Genomic DNA, 21,464 nt, shown 5'->3' on the forward strand with positions numbered 1-21,464 from the left:
GGAAGAATATTTTCGGGTTGTGCTCTGTGGAACCTGGAAGTAATGGAGTGGATGCACAGATGCTCAAAACAATGTCATGCGCATGCGTGGAAGTGGCGAATTGTGACCCATGCATGCACAGACGTGGGTTGCGTTCACTTCAGGATGCGAACGGGGCTCTGGAATGGATCCCGTTTGCATCCAGAGGTACCACTGTATACAAACTTAATAAATAAAATAAAAGTTATGCTTTTATCTATTTATTTGGCACCATCAAAGGGGTGAATCTGCGTTTAGTTCAGATGCATACTCTTGGGCTTTAGTAGGCAATGAGGACTAAGTGTTTATATTATTGAGCACAGCACCTATTTACATGGGCTAATCATATGCAAGGCTAGGACTTTATGTGTCCTCCTGAAAGACGCTCAACAACTTAGGGTTGCCTGTCCAAAAATGGTGGGAGTTCCTGCATCCCTTTTTCTAGAAAAAAGCACTGGGCACAGCAGATGAATATCACTGAAGAACCTTTACACCAAAGTATGCAGTGTTTATGGTATGCACTGAATGTTACACATGTGAAAAAGTACAAAACATCAGTTCAAAATTGCAGATATCCAAAACAGTGTTAACTGTTTTGCCTAGGAAATATGATGCTCAGAGCAGGCACGCGCCTGAAACTAGAGCAGAATTAGTCTGACGATACGGGGGGGAAATACAACTTTGTTTACTGCTAAATCACTGCTTCACTAATCAGCTCAAAATGCAAATGCAGGCTATTTCCATCCGTATCTGATAAATCAAAACAGGCTTTTCAGAACCATCACTCCCCCCCCCCAATACAAATCATTTGTCAAATTAGCAATCTGCAGATGAAAAGCATTTGGAAGGTAAATATGAAAAACTCCTCGATTGAAACAACACCATGATAGGATTTGCACACACTATTGTGTGTTATTTTCATATTAATTCAGAAGGTAATCTAAGTGCCATATTGATATTCCTCATGAATAAGCAAGTATTGAATTAAAAAAACGTTGGTTCAATGTGAAAATGAAACCAGTGTGTTTTCCTCTCTAAAGGACCGCTGTCCCAAGCCGGCTGATATCAAGATATTTTGGACCATGATGAGCAGTTGTCAGAGATGAGAGAAGCTGTGATCCCAAATATGTGGAAGGCACCAGGTTGGGAAAGGCTGCTGCAGGATTTCATTAAGTGGGAATTATCACATGACTTTGCATCCTGCTAGCTACAATATCTGAAATTCATTTTTACGACAGTACACTGGGGACAACGGATGGGGGATAAGTGAAAAGAGGATGGAAGCAGTGGAATAAGAGAATGGTGATAACACACCTTCCACAGCCTCTCTTCTGACAAGGTAGTTAGGCATTATATATAGGGACAAGGGTGGCACTGTGGTTTAATCCACTGTGTTTCTTGGGCTTGACGATCAGGTTGGTGGTTCAAATCCCCGTGACAGGGTGAGCTCCCGTTGCTCTGTCCCAGCTCCTTCCAACCTAGCAGTTTGAAAGCACACCAGTGCAAGTAGATAAATAGGTACCACTCTGGCGGGAAGGTAAACAGCATTTCTGTGTGCTCTGGCTTCCGTCACAGTGTTCCGTTGCACCAGAAGCAGTTTAGTCATGCTGGCCACACGACCCGGAAAGCTGTCTGTGGACAAACACCAGCTCCATCGGCCTGAAAGTGAGATGAGCACCGCAACCCCATAGTCACCTTTGACTGGACTTAACCGTCCAGGGGTCCTTTAACTTTACCTCTTTAGGCATTATATTGGGTCCTGAAGCAGGAGATAGTGATGATGGAATTTGAAACCACTTAGTCTGCAATGCCATTGACATGGGAGATATGTATCCTGACTGAAATTTAGAACCAGAGGTTGAGCATTTCCAGCTCTATTTTTTCCAACCTACCTCCAAAGTTAAATAACATAATGCTTAACAAAACATGGAAGATATTCATTGTGTGTGTGTGTGTGTGTGTGTGTGTGTGTGTGTATGTGTGTGTGTGTGTAAAAGTGTGTGTAAAAGTGTAAATTCTGAAGTGTTTCTCTGCAACCACAAGAATCCGAGATTTATTTTAGAATAATTTAAATCATGGCTCTCCATATAGCATGAAGACCATATTAATGATGTAAACAAGCCATTAGGGAGGGGAGGGGGTCAGAGGTAAGAGTCCAAGTTTTACATGCAGTCAGCCCTAGGTTGAATTCCAGGCACTTCCTCTTAAAAGAGGTCAGGTGGTTGGGCTGGGACAGATCCTGGAAAGCTGAAGCTATTCAGAGTAAATAATAATAATAATAATAATAATAATAATAATAATAATAAATTTTATTTATATCCCACCCTCCCCAGCCGAAGCCGGGCTCAGGGCGGCTAACAACAATAAAATAGTACAACATTCTAAAATCATTTCATTATAAAAGTAATTCAAATCAAATCGATGGCAACCGTTGGGCCAAAGTTCTGTGAAGATTGCCGAAGGAAGGGGTCAGACTGTGCCCTGGCCAAAGGCTTGGCGGAACAGCTCTGTCTTGCAGGCCCTGTGGAAAGATGTCAAGTCCCGCAGGGCCCTGGTCTCTTGGGACAGAGCGTTCCACCAGATCGGAGCCACAGCTGAAAAAGCCCTGGCTCTGGTTGAGGCCAGCCTAACTTCCCTGTGGCCTGGGATCTCCAACTCTAGGCTGGACGGACCAGTGGCCAGCTTTGCACATTCACATTCTCCTCATGCTGCTTCTTGCTCCACTCCATCCCAACATGTTTAAAACTTATTTGAATTCCAGTGTGACAGCTGTCAAAGCACATCAAACGTTTTCCTTAAAAAAGAAAAAGAAAACTGTCTAACGTCTAACATGCAGCGTTCTTTCTATCATTATCCTTGTATATCATGTTCATTTATGGGCAACTGCAACAACTAAAGGGTTCTCTTAGGATGAAAATATTCCTTTTCCTTCCCATCGATCCACAGTCCTTGTTTCTATGCAGAGAGATCTGCAGTTTATTCCAGTGCAAGTGGAATTCAATTAAATATGAATTCTAAGTACTTCGGCACGAAAGCTCACTGTCTCTGAGACATCCCTTGGTTATGTGAATTAAATATTCCTTTGGCTTCTGAAAAATGAACAATTTGTTTTTGAGCCAAATTAAATAAAACAACTAAACATCATTAATGTCCCTGCCCCCTGAAATCTCTCAATTTTTATAACATATACTAGGATTTCTAATTAATCTTCGATGAAAAATGAAATATGACAAGATTATATTCTGTTTTATTCAATTGTACCCTGTATTTCCTTTAACAAATATCCAAGGTGGCTCGCAGCACAGTCAAAATATTTAAACCCAATCAATAAGAACTATATAAACTGATCTAAAGGAGAAAAGACAGCTGATAATTTTTTTAAAAAAATACGAGCGAACAAACAAAGAAACGAACAGGGGGAATTAAATCCCACCAGCAACTCAGCAGGAAAAATGTCTGCCATAAAGGAGATGTTTTCACATGCCAACAGAAGTAAAACAGAGAGGTTGAAACAGGCATGAGAGGAGAGTACTAAACTAAAGCTTTGGAGTGGCCATGGAGGAGACAATTCTTTATGTCCTCTCTGGGCACAACTCATATGCTGGTGGGGGCATAAAGAGATCTTACTAACTGGGCAGGTTCATGTAGGAGAACAAAGTCCAAGTATCCTGGTTCCTAAGACAGTTTAGGGCTTTAGAAGCACAGGACAAACAGCATTTGCCCAGATATGTACCCAAAGCCAGTGAAGTTGTCTTAAAAAAGAAGTCATGTGATTCCCAGCTAAAGCCAACAGTCTTATCGGCCACATTCTGGACCAATATTTCCAGACACATTTCATTGCAACCTGCGAATCCAGGATACAGCCTGCAAACCAGAGTATTCAAGGGGACTGCTATCCCCTTTCCAAACCAGGCTGAACTCCTATTCCCAGATCAACCTTTCTAGTGTCCAGGAGCACATCTGCCTTGTCTAGATAATGCTTTCATTTGTTTTCCATTACTGACCTCAAGGACTCAATTAGTATCACAACCACCACGCCAGAACGTAACACAAAGGGAAAAACAGAGCTGAGGAGCATTCTTATGTGGATGACACTGTACTCCAAATTCCTGGGCAACAGGTCCCAGCGGTTTCATATAGCTACTGCGTGACTTGAGAAACAAAATATTTGGGAACCCAGCAAGCCAAAGAGAGTTCTCCAGTACCATTGGCTAGAACTCCTCCCCCAGGAAGTGATGGAACCGGCACAAAGCGATGACACCAAGCCCTATCCCGGCTAGGTTATATTGAAGGATGTCAATAGTACAGACAGCTGCTGAGAGGTTTAGCAGAACCAAAAGGGAGTCACTTGCCTTAATCACTTTCTAGCAGAGATAACAGTTATTAGCTGTACAGGAAGGGGAACCTCAAACCTCACACCCTCTGAGAAAACCAATACTTAATGTTAACCAGTGCTTTATCTTGACAGATAAAAGGGCTCTTAGTCCCCAAACCATTCAAGTATTTTCTCCGACTATTTATGGCAAGGGCTCTCTGGAAATTTGACTACTGCAGGGGGAAAGAGGGAAACACTTTCTCTGGCAGCCAGGTTCTTCTTCCCAGTCTTGCTTTTCAACGAAATCATTAGTCTCAGCAAGATGCTGCCAGCTGGGAACACTGCTAGGTACTAACAGAGGTAGTGGCAATTCTAGATCTTTGGTTAAATATACGTATGCGTCCTATCATGCAGATGCTGGCATAGCGCTGAGCCTGGGGTGTCGAGGAGATCCCCTGCCTCAAGCCTCTGGGCTTTTGCAGAAAGGTGTCTGCAGCACCTCCACACCTCCACTGCCATTGCGTGCAAAAGGCCACAAGGAATGGAGACCAACGTCTCCTCTGCTCTCCCCAAACTCTTTCTGAACTGCCGTTGCAAAAGGGAAGCATTTCATCTGTTTACACTCTTTGTGGGATCTTTGGGCAAGGCATGTGGGGGGCACTCACCAGACATTGGGCGGGAAATTGCCACTGACAAGTGGACTTAATTGAACCCTGCATTTGTCACAGTGTGGAGTGCTGGCTTTCTAAAAAAAAATAGTCTGCCTGAATCAAACATTCTATATTTCTGAACCGAAGCAGCATAACCAATGCAATATCTATCTATATCTATCTATCTATCTATCTATCTATCTATCTATCTATCTATCTATCATCTATCTATCTATCTATCATCTATCTATCTATCTATCATCTATCTATCTATCTATCTATCTATCTATCTATCTATCTATCATCTATCTATCTATCTATCATCTATCTATCTATCTATCTATCTATCTATCATCTATCTATCTATCTATCATCTATCTATCTATCATCTATCTATCTATCTATCTATCTATCTATCATCTATCTATCATCTATCTATCTATCTATCTATCTATCTATCTATCTATCATCTATCTATCTATCTATCTATCTATCTATCTATCTATCATCATCTATCTATCTATCTATCTATCTATCTATCATCTATCATCTATCTATCTATCTATCTATCTATCATCTATCTATCTATCTATCTATCTATCTATCTATCTATCTATCTATCATCTATCTAATCTATCTATCATCTTTCAAGAAGCGGCAAATCAACAGGAACTCAACAGTTCTGAAATTTCATCTGTTCGGCAGCAGAGTTCAACTTCCTGGGCTGGGCGGAGGGGGTGGGGGAGGACTGAATAAGCCCTTCATGAACTTACCGTGGATGACTGTGGATGCCAAGAGCATTGTGAGGAACAGCAGCTGTGGCGGCCACATGACTGTGGACCAAAACTTAAGGGTAATTCAGCAGCGAAAGTTTCCAAAAGAATGAATCAAGATTTCTCTCTGCTGGTAATCCTCCAGGTGATAGTTCGCTTTAATCCGAACGGGGTGGCTACCCTCTAAACCAACACCCTCACCCAGTGTCCAAAATTCAAGACCTAGAAAGAAAAAGAAAAAGGGGGAAACAGTTAAGAAACCGGGTGTTTCTAAGCACCACAATCATTGTGCACTTGGCAAACAGTTGCACCAAGTAATACTTTCCAACAAGCCTTTGCTCATGTCTCCGTTCGGTAATTAGAACTAGAAATATGTCAGGATGAAGCAGACATTCTATTGAAAATTTAAGCATAGGATTAATGCGAATCTGTGGGAAGCACAGATTGCATGCAGGCATCAAGAAATTATAACTGGAAAGCAAGACCTAAAGAGAAGACACAAAATAGCAGTGTGGAACAATGCTTTGTTATTTCTTCCCCAAGTTTATGAGGTCTAATTACAGGCTTATCAGGTCCTTGAACCACAGTCCTGAACAGATGTAAGTGCATAATAAACAAAATAGCAAAGTAAACTCTCCCAAGGCACAAGACTTTCCCTGCTTCACTTCCCAATCCAAAAGGGTAATAAGTAAAAAAATAAAATAAAAGTCTTATCATTTACATAACGCTTTTCGAACGTGGGTAATCATTTGTCTTGCAATCCTCAGAGTAGGTAAATTATATTTTTTTAAATTGTGATATTGCAGATGACAACCTGATGTTGAGGGAGACAGAGGCTACGGCACAGATTTATTTTATTTATCAGCTTTCATGTGAAGGAGCAAGCACAGAGTGAGACAAAAGTTAATTTCCTGAGGGGGCTCTGGAGCCCCTAACAAAGTACTTCTGCTATCTTCTCCGCTGCCCCCCTTCCCTGTCCAGGGACTTGCTCATTTTGCATTATATGGTTGCAATAAGTTTACGATGTGGCTGGAATCAAAAAGGGGGGGGGTACAATAGCTTAACAAACCCATGTGGTTTGCAGGGAGTAAATCCCCAAGGACTGCAGTCCTAGCCTGGCTGTCAGTGGGCTTCAAGAAATGGAATCAAATGGAAAGGATATAACTGCGGCTACGTCTAAAATACTGTCTGTGGCTCTGCATTCAAAGATGCCCTTAAGAAGCTGGAGAGAGTGCGCGATATGCCTTCCAAACTTATTGATTTTAGAAAGTTTCGTCGGACAAATTTGCCCAGGCTGACTGTAGACGCTAACAACAACAACAAGAGTTACTGACAACTGAGCTGAACTGCTTTTCAACCAACCCACAGGGATATTATGGCCATAAAACCTATTCCCCGTCCCCTTCAGCACCAGTCACTCCTGAAGGCTCATGCACCAGATTGCAGCGAGTGAGTAAGGGAGTGTCTATTGGCAAAACCTATTTGGTGTTTCACAACTTTCTGACTAGTTGCAGGACCTTAGCCAGACCTAGCAGAGTAAATGCAGAATCCACGGAAGCAATTGGCGACTTGGCTGCTGTGATGGCCTGGGAATCCGATTCAGAGGCTGAACCGGAAGAATCCCAGCCTGCACAGGAGTCCCCGCCTCCAGGACCGGCTGAGCTGGGGCAGGGCCTTGATTCTGAAGCGCCTGCACCTGTGCCGGATCCTCAGGAGGAGGCACCAGGTGAATCCACTCTGGCTCCAGAGGCGATTGAGGATGCATTGCCTGCAGGTGTTCCTCTCCCAGCCCTGTCAGGGGAAATTGAAGCTGCCCCTGGGTCCAGTAACCCTCCAGCCTCTCCGGAGCTGCAGAGGCTCAGGGCAGAGAGGCGGAGGGAACTGGTTTCTCCCAGGAGGAGTGCTCGCCTTAAGGCCAGGAGAGGCGGGTCTCCTGGGGGCCGGGACCGCCCCTGGCCTCAGAGAAGATAAAGGCCAGTCAGCCCGGTCCCAGGTTGCGGGAGCAACGTTGTTGAAGAGCTGTTTTGGCCAGCATCCAGTCCTGTTCCCCCAGAGTTCCTGTCCTTGCCCGGCTCCTCGCTGTGGACCCCGCTTCGCCCATGGAGGACTGTCTGCCGACCCTCGACTCAGGTCCTGGATCTCGCCCCACGGTAACCTCCCCCTGGACCAGCACAGCTGCAGACAGGATAGACGAAGCAGGAAACCAGGAACTTGTAGTTAGGTGTTTATTATATATAGTGGACTATATACAGGAACAGAACACTATGTTAGCTCTCTCTGACACGACTCACAACTCCTTCACTGACACAGAACTCTGAACCTCTGAACTAACACATTCCTGTCAGTAGAGAGCTTGACCAATCAGGGAGCTGTCTCCATGCCTCTGTTATCACCAGGCAGACTTGCTCCTTCAGATTGCCTTCTGGCTGTCTGCCAAACCTTAATTGACTCTGTGTCAGTAGCTGCACGTACACAGATTCCCAACAGTGTCCCATCCAAATCTTGCTATACCAACAGCAGACCCTCCAAGTGTCCTTATTTTCCAGGGGCAGTTTGGGTTTACAGAAGCCGTCCTGGTTTCTGATTTGATCCCAGAACTGTAGTTTGTTAAAGTTGTGGGGATTTGTAGCTCTGTGGTGTAAACTGCAGTTTCCATGATTATTTGGGGAGAGGTGTGCTTTAAACATATGGTGTGTACACAGCCTAAGTGGGGATGGGGTAGAGGGAGAAGGGCTAAACTCCTTCAGCCCTGATGTTAATGCCCACACTGTGGTTAGAGGTTAGCTGAATAGTTCAAACTCACCCTTGTTGTTGTATCTTCATCTTGTCTTTGTACCAAATGTGCAAATGCAACTTAGTTTTTTTAAAAGAAAATACAAACTTTGCAGCTTTTACAAATACTCCATGCTTGCAATAAAGCGGGTTAAAGGAGCAACTTGAAAGAATATCAAGGTGTGTCTGTAATTGATTGTATATATATAAAAAATGTTCATATGTAAAAAATATCCCCCCCCATGATAATAGGCTAACTGATAAATAAATAAATATCCTGCTGGGAAGCAATTTCAGCGGGAATGTTCTCCACATGAAAAGCAAGTTTAATTGTCTTTCAGAACTGTAAGTTGTAATAAATTTCTGTTAATGTTTAGGAGCAAATTTGGTTTAATGATCATTGCTATTTTTGGCTGCAGGGTGACATGAAGTTTAAGTGTAAAACAGATTAATGTTTTACACTACGGTGGTTTTCTTGCAGACTCTCCTTGACTTAACCTTTTCACACCTCAGAAACCATTTAATATAATTTTACTTCTAATAGGCCAGAGGCAAACAGAAGCATATTTGCCACTGCTGAATGAGAATTTCTTTTCACGTACAAAAAATGTTTTATATGTGCCCATAGGCTTCAAAAAAACCCCCCACAACCTAGGAGGTGGTCAATGAATTAATAAAGGGATTTTCAGTAGATGTGGAGACCAAGAGATCCCTCTGCATACAGACACACCCGTGAACTGGGAGAAGGATACTTGCCAGCAAGCAAACAAGCTTTGTTGAGCCGAGTCTGAGCCACTTCAAAAGGACAGGAGTGCAAAAAGAACAACACTCTTTAAACCTCCCCCAATTAAAATGTTCTGGCAACATCTGGGGAAAGCTGGAATCTCTTATCTAAATGGAACACTGAATCCTTAGGAAATGTATTTTTGTTAAAATTGAGGTGTGTGTGTGGGGGGGGAATGTATACTTGGAACAAGAGTTTTATAATGAAGAATAAAGTTTCTCCTGAAAATTGGTAGTGTGTCACTTCAAAACCCGCTATGAAGTGTCAAGCTGTGTCCCATCCCCTCGGGGCTGTAGGTTGATCTAAAAAGAAGCAGGAACAGAGAATTTCTGCGGTGGAGGCAGGGAACTAACAGAAAGGCTCCTTCACCCACCGCTGATGAATTATGCAGGCTCAGAAAGCAGCTGTAATAGCTCCACAGAATTAAATGTCATAATATAAATAAAACAAGTAAAAGACGGTTTAGCATATTAAATGCTCGGCTCCTCAAAATAAAGCCCGGTGTGGAATGCACATGCGCACGCAAAAAGCCGTCCCCCCGATTTAAACTTGCTAATGATCCGTGGCATGCTACAATTAAAGCTAAGTGCATTTCCTTTAAATTTGGCAACAACCATGCATTATTATTTCCCCCCAGAAAGGTAAGTTTATCCTAAATAATTCTACACTTTCAGCCACTGAATTACATGGCGGCTAAAAGGCACGCTGTGAAGAGACACGCCAGCTCCCTTCAGGAGTTCAGCGCTTGCCAGGTACAGAGGGATCACAGCGGCAGACTCTAAGCTTTGGCCCTCCAGATGTTTTGGTCTACAACTCCCATGATCCCTAGCTAACAGGACCAGTGGTCAGGGATGATGGGAATTGTAGTCCAAAACATCTGGAGGGCCAAAGGTTGGGGGTGCCTGCTCTACCCAGTGCATTCACATTCCTCAGCACACAGGAACATTATAGACACATGAAGGCACGCATGTAGGGCAGGATGAAGCCATGCTGCATTCCTAGATACATCCACTGGGTGGGTGAGAACGCTAATGATATCTGAAGGGGGTTAGTACGCCAAGACAGCTGGGAGTCTTAGCAGAGAAAGCGGACTCATCTGCTTTGCATAAAAGAAATGCCCCGTGTAGCAGGAAACCCCCCCCCAATCATTCAGTTTGTACAAACTTCACACACACTCACACACTACATACGCTACACTTCTGTTATAAATTCATAGAAAATCAACCATACATTGGATTTGCACTGTTCCACTTTTATTTTACTCCATGAAGGAAGGACTACAAAATGGGGAAGGTTTGATACAGGGCAGCCATAATCCCTTCAGCATACCAGCACATTCACAGGAGCCCTGTCCGGTTGCTATGCCAACCCTGATGGTCCTAGACAGAAGACCATCAAGATCACAAAGAACTTGCATATGGGAGTGGATTCAGCACGGACTGGAACAAAGGACAATGATCAGCTCTTCCCTCTGGGGGCAGGAAACTGCAAACTCCCCTCTGTCACCTGGAAAGTACTCATGGGGAGGGGGAAAGGGGGAACCAGCCAGGTGACAGGACACTCAGGTTACCACCACAACTCCTCCCTCAACCCCTCCTTTCTGTGATGTATGCATGATGTTTCTGGGGGTGGGCTTGATCTACAGGATGGGAATTTCAAAAGTTTTTATAAGACCTTGCACACCATTTTTTCTGTGTCCCTCCTCTTTCCTGCAAGTGAGGGGAGCACCCTGTTGCAACAGTTCAATAAAGGCCAAGCCTACAGGGTGCTGTTTTGCTCCAAGTTATCCTGGTTGGTGTCTTTGTTTCTGTCCAAGGGAGGCCTCGGATTTTTCCGTTAACACCTGTTTGGGGGCATCAAACTACCCTTCAACTGAGGATCATGGAGCGCTTTGCAATGTAAAAAATACGAAAGTGCATACCATTGTTAACATCTATTGATACCAGTTAGTATCTGTTGAATTTTCCACAGGCTGGGACTTCCATTGTGGATACTAACAACGGTACTGCATTTTTGTGTTTTTATGTTGTAAAGCGCTCTGTGATCCTCAGTTGAAGGGTGGTTATATAAATTTAATAAATAATAATTCAATAAATAATATTACAAACCTTATTACGGTCAGACCAGCATGAGATACAAACCCGTGAATAAAATAAAGCATATAAGACTTAAAGAAGAGAGGGATAAAAGCAAATAGTTAAAAGTGGTTATAATTCACCAAAACTTAAAGCAGGGAGAGACAAAAGACAAGTGGTTAAAAGGGAGCGACTATAAGGGAGTCGAATCCCCGTGACGGGGTGAGCTCCCGTTGCTCAGTCCCTGCTCCTGCCAACCTAGCAGTTCGAAAGCACGTCAAAGTGCAAGTAGATAAATAGGTACCGCTCCGGCGGGAAGGTAAACGGCGTTTCCGTGCGCTGCTCTGGTTCGCCAGAAGCGGCTTAGTCCTGCTGGCCACATGACCCGGAAGCTGGACGCCGGCTCCCTCAGCCAACAAAGCGAGATGAGCGCCGCAACCCCAGAGTCGGCCACGACTGGACCTAATGGTCAGGGGTCCCTTTACCTTTACTTATAAGGGAGGGGATGTGAAGCAGCACAGGTCTTGCACTGTGGGCCTTCAGTTTAGGCCTGGTTTACGCCCATCGTGGAAGTGCAAAACCTAGCAACTAAGTAAAATGATAATAGAGCGGGGATAGCTCAGTTAGTAGAGCACCTCTTAATCTCAGGGTTGTGGGTTTGAGACCCACGCGGGGCAAAAGATTTCCGCATTGCAGGGGTTGGACTGGATGACCTTCGTGGTCCCTTCCAACTCTACCATTCTGATTCTAATAATGTGCCTCTCACCCACATGGCTCTTCTTTGCTGGGATTGCTCTGCTCTACATTTAAAGTACTTGATACAATAAATTCATGGAAAGCAAATGGGGAATAGCATATACAGTAAACAATGAAAAAGAGGGAGAAATCCACAAGCGGCTAAGCACATAAAATATTCACTTTTAAACAGACAGGGAAATAACCTGAAGGTAGTCAGTAAAAAAACAGGCATACAACTCAAGTTATAATAGTCAAATAAAGAGAAGAAAACAGAATGACATAAAGGAGTATAGGGAAAAAAATCTTTGAAACTGTGTTGTCAAAAAATGTAGCATGCTTCCATGGCTTCTTGTGGAGATAATAAGATTCTTTGTAAAAAGCTGGATCAAGGAAGTTGAGGAAAATAAAGGTAGCTTATCAACAGGAATGAAAAGGAGAACTTTAAAAGAGGGGAGGGAAAATGTCAGAGCAAACGCAAAGAAGAATCTTGTAAATTGTGGCACTTTAAAGACTAACACATTTATTACGGCATAAACTTTTGCAGACTACAGTACGCTTCATCAGCCGCACAAAGTGTTATTATGCTGAGTTGCAGATGTGTGTGTGTATTTATTTTTATTTTTTTATATAAATATATATAATTCAGCTTCCAGCACTCAGCTGCCTTCTCTTGAGGGTTTTCATGCAAAGTGCTGGTTGAAGTTCAAGGCAGCTTTCCAGGACAAGCGCTTACCCATCTCTATTAAGAATGCATGTGGAATACCACAAATATTGGCACTTTAAAAAGAAACGCTGAAGTCCCACCATTTATACTAGGATGGATGATTATATGGTGGAAAACTCAAATTAAGATGAAGTGAAACAAATTATCAGAAATAAGGTTGGCAGGGAGTTGCAAGAAATACCGTTGCTCAGGGATATGCACTGGCTGCTGATTTATTAAAGGGCCAAGTTCTAGTTGTTACTATTAGTATATAAAGCCTGTAGCAACTTGGGACGAGTTGACCTGTGAGATCACTTCAATTGGCAGAGTCAGCCACTACTGTAGGTGTCACACAAAATCACAGAATTGGAGAGTTGGAAGGGACCCGAGGATCATCTAGTTCAACCCCGTGCAATGAAGGAATATGCAGCTGTCCTGTATGGGGATCGAACCTGCAACCAGGGCCGGATTTAGGTCTGATGAGGCCCTAAGCTACTGAAGGTAATGGGGCCCTTTCTATGTCCAGCTGTCCTTTGTCAACAACAAATTGTAGCTGTTTTTTGTGTTGAATATATTGCTAAGGGGCGCGGGTGGCGCTGTGGGTTAAACCACAGAGCCTAGGGCTTGCCGATCAGAAGGTCGGCAGTTCGAATCCTCACGACGGAGTGAGCTCCCATTGTTTGGTCCCTGCTCCTGCCCACTTAGCAGTTTGAAAGCACGTCAAAGTGCAAGTAGATAAATAGGTACCGCTCCGGCAGGAAGGTAAACGGCGTTTCTGTGCGCTGCTCTGGTTCGCCAGAAGCGGCTTAGTCATGCTGGCCACATGAACAGGAAGATGTACGCCGGCTCCCTCAGCCAGTAAAGCGTGTTCTCCTTCATGGCGAGCACGTGTTGCGGTGGGGGCCGCCAGGACACTCCAAAGTTGGGGGCGGGCTAATTGACCGTTGGCCACTGATGCGATTGGGGCTTCCCTTGTTGTTGGGAAGAAGTTAATGTTGCCATTTATTGATTGACAGCCAGAAATGCTAAAACTCCTTGCACGAGGCTAGGGCTTCCTCTTTTTGCCCGTGCATCCGATTGCCCCTCCCCCCCTCCCTAGAATAGGGTTGTTCGCTTTGACCTTGCTATGCCTGTCATGGGGTCGTCTGCTTTGGAGCGGGGGCCTGGTAGGAATTTTGTCCATCTGGCTGATTGGCTGGGGCCATTTGGTTTTTGCCTACTGCGTAGCAAATCGTCACAACTTGTAAGGTTCATGGTTAGGCATTGGTTTATGGTTTGGTTGGTTGAGGGGCATGGATTGGCTGTGCCTGCCCCTCTAATGCTGCTGCTGCAAGGGATTCCGTTAAAGGAATCGGGGGCTAACTATTGCTTGTCCACTCTGTCAAGGGGGCTCGGGCCATAGCAATAAGCTCCTGGTTGCATTTGGGGAGGGCTGAGGGCAGGTTCCCTGCTCCGTCGCTATCCCCAAGTGTATTCCCCCATTCTGACTTTCGCATCGTGCGGAATGTCAGTCTGTCCCCCATGGTGGGGGCAGATAGTCGCAACCAATGCCTAAGCAACCACTCACATGTTTGTATTTTAATAAAGTTGTAGCCAAAATTATGCCAAAAATCTTAAACAAAAAATTCTGTGTGATGTGTGAGTTATTGGGGTGGACCTGGGGACCTCGACACGCAAAGCGAGATGAGCGCCACAACCCCAGAGTCAGTCACGACTGGACCTAATGGTCAGGGGTCCCTTTACCTTTTATATTTGCATAGTGTTCTCGAAGCTACCAGCATGAGTTTGACCAAACTGCGAGAGGCAGTGGAAGACGGGAGTGCCTGGTGTGCTCTGGTCCATGGGGTCACAAAGAGTTGGACACGACTAAACGACTAAACAACAACAACAACAATTTATGGACCTAATAGGTATCTAAAGCCATTTGCGCATGTTGCCCTGCAACCAGTCCATGCAGAATGCAGGCACCCTGTATATAGAAATGAGCAAACCAGTGATATTTTAGGGAGCAGGCTAGCAGGCGGGGCCCATTACTTACATCATAGGAGCCAAAACAACACAAAACACAGTTGCTGTATATAGATTTTATTTGTTTTTTTATCTTATATTTTGGAAATGTACATCCAGTTTATTTTCCTTCAAATTTTTAGGAGGCCCCCAAGAGAGCGGGGCCCTAAGCTAGAGCTTGTTTAGCTTATTCTTAAATCCGGCACTGCCTGCAACATTGGCATTATCAGCTCTAAGCAACTGAACTATCCAGGCAGCAACATAATACCCACCCCACGTTTGCAAGAACTTGATAATTTAGTGTAGGAGCATCTACACTTTGGAACTCCCTGCACACTGATATCAAGCAGGAACCTTCTCGGTGGTGGCGCCCGCCCTGTGGAACGCCCTCCCAGCAGATGTCAAGGAACTGAACACAGTGTTTTGTGTTGTGTAGGCTCCTATGGTGTGAGTAATAGGCCCCACCTGCTAGCCTGCTCCCTAAAAGATCACTGGTTTGCTCATTTCTATATATAGGGTGCCTACATTTTGCATGGACTGGTTGCATAGCAACAAGTGCAAATGGCTTTAGATACCTATGAGGTCCGTAAATTGCCATATAGCATATATTCAACACAAAAACCAGCGACAATATGTTGTTGACAAAGGGCAGCTGGACATAGAAAGGGCCCCATTACCTTCAGTAGCTTAGGGCCTCATCAAACCTAAATCTAACTTTTAGAAGACATCTGAAGGCAGCCCTGTTTTGGGAAGTTTTTAATGTCTGATGTTTTATCATGTTTTTAATATTCTGTTGGGAGGCGCCCAGAGTGGCTGGGGAAACCCAGCCAGGTGGGCGGGGTATAAATAAATTACTACTACTACTACTACTACTACTACTACTTGTATTCTTTTCAATGTCTGCTAAAAGCATATTTGCTTAGGCAAACCTGCCCAGATGTTTAGAAAGGTGATGTGGGTTTGCCCTAACAGATGATCTTCGTAGACAGCTGGATCGAGGCGGGTCGGGGCTGCTGATTCTTCTAGATCTGTCAGCAGCTTTCGACATGGTCGATCATGAACTTCTGGACCACCGCCTTGCCGACGTGGGGATCCAGGGCACAGTCCTTCAATGGCTGCGCTCGTTTCTCTCTGGTCGGGGACAGAGGGTGGCGCTTGGGGGGGAATTGTCATCGTGCCACTCCTTGGTGTGTGGAGTGCCTCAGGGTGCGATACTCTCCCCAATGCTTTTCAACATCTTTATGCGCCCCCTCGCCCAGCTTGTCCGGAGTTTTGGGCTGGGTTGCCATCAGTATGCCGATGACACCCAACTCTATCTGTTGATGGATGGCCATCCTGACTCGGCCCCAGACACACTGACCAGATGTCTGGAAGCTGTGGCTGGATGGTTACGTGGGAGCCGGTTGAAGCTAAATCCTTCGAAGACAGAGGTCCTGTGGCTGGGACGGGACGATATGGGATTGGGGGGGCAACTCCCATCTCTTGCGGGGGCGCAGTTAGTGCCAGCACCGTCCGTTAAGAGTTTGGGTGTAATCTTCGACACCTCCCTTTCCATGGAGGCGCAGATTGCAGCTATAACAAAGGCGGCATTTTTCCATCTCCGCCAAGCTAAGCAGTTGGCTCCTTACCTCTCTCGCCCTGACCTAGCCACTGTGATCCACGCGACGGTCACCTCCAGACTGGATTATTGTAACTCGCTCTACGTGGGGCTGCCCTTAAGACTGACCCAGAAACTCCAGCGGGTGCAGAATGCTGCAGCGAGACTCCTTACGGGGTCTTCGCTGCGAGATCACATTCATCCGGTGCTATATCAACTGCACTGGCTCCCGGTGGAGTACAGGATCAGGTTTAAGGTGCTGGTTTTAACCTTTAAAGCCCTATACGGCCTTGGACCCTCGTACCTACGGGACCGCCTCTCCTGGTATGCCCCACAGAGAAACTTACGGTCTTCAAATAAAAATATCTTGAAGGTCCCAGGCCACAGAGAAGTTAGGCTGGCCTCAACTAGAGCCAGGGCTTTTTCGGCTGTGGCTCCTTTTGGAACACTCTGTCACAAGAGACTAGGGCCCTGCGGGACTTGACATCTTTCCGCAGGGCCTGCAAGACAGAGCTGTTCCGCCAGGCCTTTGGCCAGGGCACAGCCTGACTCCCTCCCTCGGCAATCTTCGCGGAGCTCTGGCCCAATGGTGGCCAGTGGCTTGAATTTAATTAATTTTATAATGAATGATTTTAGAGTGTTGTTTGTGTTGTATTTTTGTATTGTTTTATTGTTGTTAGCCGCCCTGAGCCCAGCTTCGGCCGGGGAGGGCGGGATATAAATAAAATTTATTATTATTATTATTATCTGTTTTCAGTCTATATATCACTATTCGTTTTATTAAATGTGTGCATACTGCCCTCCATGCGAAGATCTCGGGGAAGTTCACAGCATTAACTTTTCAAATGTCTTAAAATTATTATTGCTAATTTTTTCCCTAAGTGATTTTATTGTTCTGCCTTTTTTTGTAAACGGCTTTGAGGTTATGGTTTTTTTCTTCTTCAATCAAGCAGCGTATAAATTTTGCGAAATAAATATTGGTTTGTTTGTAGTTTGCTCTCATTGGAACTGGTCCAATGAAGGGCTTTGTAGCCTGCGGGTCCACATCTTCTCCCAAGACAAACCCACCCACAGCTGGAATGTCTCCTTTCTGCCCATTCCAGCTGTGGAGGGGAACGGGCTGTCCATCTTCCTTCCTTCCTTCCTTCCTTCCTTCCTTCCTTCCTTCCTTTCTAATATTGTTCTTTATTGATTAAAAAAACTGCAAATCTATACAAACGTTGTATACTATCCCTTAACTGATAACAAACGGAAGATATATAAAATAGAAAAAATTTACAAGAAAGAAAAAAGAAGAAATAGAAAAGTAACAAAGATAAGAAGGAAATAAATAAAAAAAAGAAAAGAGAAAAATTATTTACATAATAAAAGTACTCAGCACAATTCTTCCCATCCTTTTCATTACACTGTTTGATATAACGTTCTTTTTTTACACAGGTTTACATTGTATATCATTTCTTTCTGCTTTGTGTACATTCCTTTGATCTTTTTCTTTACAAATATCACTCGATTTCTGCTAATATGGAGTTATTTGTACAATAAAGTTTTACATAATTCTTAAATATTATCCATTCTCTAGTTGTTTTTTGTTTCGATATTCCTCTGACTGATCCCGTCAGTTTTGCTAAATGTAGATATTCTAACATGAGTATCTGCCAATCTCTGGGAGCGTTTCATTCTTCCAGTTCTGTGCTAGAAGGGTTCTAGCTGCTGTTATACCATAAATAAACAATGATCTGATATCTTTGTTAATTTCTGTGTCCATCTTTCTACAGCATCATACACCCTGGCTCCTTCCCTCTGTGAAGAAAGACCTCTTTCTCCAGCCTCAGAAAGTGGGGAAAGAAATAACCCCTGGAATGCCTTCATGAGGACTACTGGATAGCAGCTGAAAGTATGTAACAATAACACAAATCCTAAGGGGGGGGAAATGGGTGGGACGCGGGTGGTGCTGTGGGTTAAACCACAGAGCTAGGACTTGCCGATCAGAAGGTCAGCGGTTCGAATCCCCGCGACGGGGTGAGCTCCCGTTGCTCGGTCCCTGCTCCTGCCGACCTAGCAGTTCAAAAGCACTTCAAAGTGCAAGTAGATAAATAGGTACCACTCCGGCGGGAAGGTAAACGGCATTTCTGTGTGCTGCTCTGGTTCGCCAGAAGCGGCTTAGTCATGCCGACTACATGACCCGGAAGCTGTATGCCGGCTTCCTCAGCCAATAAAGCAAGATGAGCGCCGCAACCCCAGAGTTGGTCACGACTGGACCTAATGGTCAGGGGCCCCTTTATCTTTACCTTTAAGAAAAATTATTCTTGGTATTTCCTGTTGAGAAAAGTGTTCCTACCCCTTGAAGGGACTCCTATTACTATGCCGGTGTAGTTCTTCAAGAATAGTATAAGAAGCGTCATGAAATGTCTAGAGGGGTGAAAGGCAAACATTAATTAACTTTTTTTTCCTTTAGTGCTTTCTTGGAGGAATTAATTGGTAGGGCAATCAGGACAGACGTGCTTTTAAACCAAAAGCTTTTTGGGTCACTGCAGTACCTTTTTCACAGCAAGTTCATTCGTGCCTCGGAAGTCGGATGCCTTGCGAGATGAACGTTTTGGTTCCTGAAAGCCGCAAACCCGGTAGTGAGCGTTCCGGTTTGCGAACGTTCTTTGGAACCCGAATGTCCATCGCAGTTTCTGATTGACTGCATGAGTTTCCCGCAGCCAATCGGAAGCCGCGTCTTGGTTCCCGAAGGTTTTGGAAGTCGAACGGACTTCCGGAACGGATACTGTTTGACTTCCAAGGTACAGCTGTATGTCCTGTGGAAGGGTTAACTTCCTCGCCATGCCACTCCTGGCCCACCTTTGTTTTATTTGCTTTATTTTCAGGAGGACTGGGAAGGGATTTCTCATGTAGGCTACAATCCGTTTCCACGACATTTCTCTAACTGCTAATTCCCACATTATATTTGAGCTTTTGCACGATGCAAAAGCCACTTCTGGAACCATAGTGGACTATAGCACATGTTGTGCACTCATTTCCATATTGTTTGCAAATAGATTTATTCCGGAGGCACATAACATGGAAATGGGTACTAAACTTGCACTCTGTTCCACTGTGGTTCCAGAAATGGCTCTTACATCACATGAAAAGCTCAAAGGCAAGGCAGAACCTAAGAGCTGGGGGGAAATCATGATCATGGAATAAACTGCAACGTGAATGCACCATTAGTTCTGATAAGCTAGCAGGCTTGAATGTTTTTTGGCCTTCGCTGGGTGCTTTCATTTTTGGATGAGTTTTAATTTTGAAGCAGTTGGTTGATTTTGGCTATTTAGCCCTTATCTAAATTTTTTTTTTTTTTTGCAGTGTTGGGGTAGGAGAACTGCAAACAAGAAGCCCTTTTTATTTTTCAGGTAATATGAAAAGAATGGGGTCCGAAAATGCATGGGACACAATTATTTCCACATCCCTGTGCCCTGTGAGGATAATTCAGAGTGCAAAATCTATATAAATATCTTCTAGAGGCATGTAACTACTTGTCCAGTATGAACAAAAGGAAATATTATGTATTCACACATTAAAATTAGGAATAATAAAATACAATCAATGATAATATAATTGTTAAATATTAGTAATTATGAGTAACAAATAACTAATAAACTTGATCACAGCTACTTAAAGGACAAGCAGAAGGTACAAAACACGGCAGTCAATTTCTGACGCAGTTGGCCTCTCCCAATACAACAACGTCTTCTTTGAAAATTTGGTAATCTGTTGTAGGAAGACATCTTCCAAGTCCTCTGCCTGGTTTGGTGGTCTGTAGCAAATTCCCACAGTGACATCCCTATTACTTCCCTCTCCTTTTATTTTTACCGAAATGCTCGCGGCAGACCTTCCTTCCATGCTCAGATTAATGGATTTCCTCACATCCTTTATATCGATAGCAGTCGATTGGACATCACAATGTTGATTACCGGGCGGCACACTGCTAAAAGGAAGAGGGGCAAGGCAGAAGACAGCTCAAGATAGTGGGGGCACAGCAGGAGGACCTGCCCCACGCCAAACTCTCTGCTGCCCCACACCTCTCAGTAACCAGTGGCAAACCATGCCACTAATCTATCTGATGTGCTGTATTGGATTAGGATATTTTGCTCTTCATTTATTAACCAAGGACGAGTGTTCGAAACTCCCATTGTTCTAGACACATTTTGCAAAAGGGAATTTTATTAAAACAAGCAGTTTCTGAGCTCTGGGCGCAGTACTGCGTTTAAGATTTCAGATTAAAACTGCAGAGTGGAAGGAAAGGAGGACCCCTTTCTGCCTCCCCACTTCCAGCTACTCTCTGAAGACTGGAGAAGAGACCCTCTTAAGAATATTAGGGGGGTGGGCAGGGGAAGGACTAGACCATGTGAAAAATGAACAAAATATTTTAGCTGCAGTTCATTCATTGTCAGCTTTGTATTCTTGTTATAAAAAAGTGTGCCTAGACATTCCGTTGTTGCGCCCATAACCAAGGTTTAAGGTGCCATTTAGCTCCTAGGTTTCAAATCTCAGTTTCTAACACTGCCTGTGAGAAGTTCTCAATGAATGTTAAAGTTGTGCATAACCGAATGTTCCTCCAAAACAAAACACCTTGCATTTAAAAAAACCTAAACTGCTTTGAGGTTGTTGTCATTTTGTTTATGGTGAAACGGGATATAAACATCAGGAAATGAAAGGAAATTAATGAACTACACATGAGAGAGAAGAATCCTAACCTTCTTCCTGGCATGCCAGTTTTTGGCTTCTGAAATGTTCGACAACCGAGGTGCGGCTTCTGATTGGTTGCAAGAGCTTCCTGCACTCAGCAGAAGTCACGCCGGACGATTGGCTTTGGAAAAATGTCCAAAAACTGGAGCGTTTACTTCCAGGTTTTTGGTGTTCAGGAGCCAAAACGTTCCAAAATGGAGCAGTTGGGGAACCAAGGTTTGACTGTCCATGGATTTTTTGCACATAGGAGAATTTGCTCATGTGAGCCAGGGAAGCCAAGCTGCCTGGTCAGCCACTATAG

At 44.2% G+C, this 21,464-nt stretch overlaps 1 protein-coding gene across 1 annotated transcript in view; it reads right to left on the bottom strand.

The window, feature by feature from the left end:
- ADGRL3 (adhesion G protein-coupled receptor L3) overlaps window positions 1-21,464 on the bottom strand; it is a 505,316-nt gene that overhangs the window by 301,332 nt on the left and 182,520 nt on the right. Inside the window, exon 3 of the mRNA XM_053370359.1 lies at window positions 5,757-5,978. Within this exon, the coding sequence (XP_053226334.1) occupies window positions 5,757-5,814 (58 nt within the window). The 5' untranslated portion in view covers window positions 5,815-5,978. The remainder of the gene's footprint in view (window positions 1-5,756; window positions 5,979-21,464) is intronic.

The sequence above is a fragment of the Podarcis raffonei genome, chromosome 17 (assembly GCF_027172205.1).
Source record: "Podarcis raffonei isolate rPodRaf1 chromosome 17, rPodRaf1.pri, whole genome shotgun sequence".
Taxonomy (NCBI): Eukaryota; Metazoa; Chordata; class Lepidosauria; order Squamata; family Lacertidae; genus Podarcis; species Podarcis raffonei.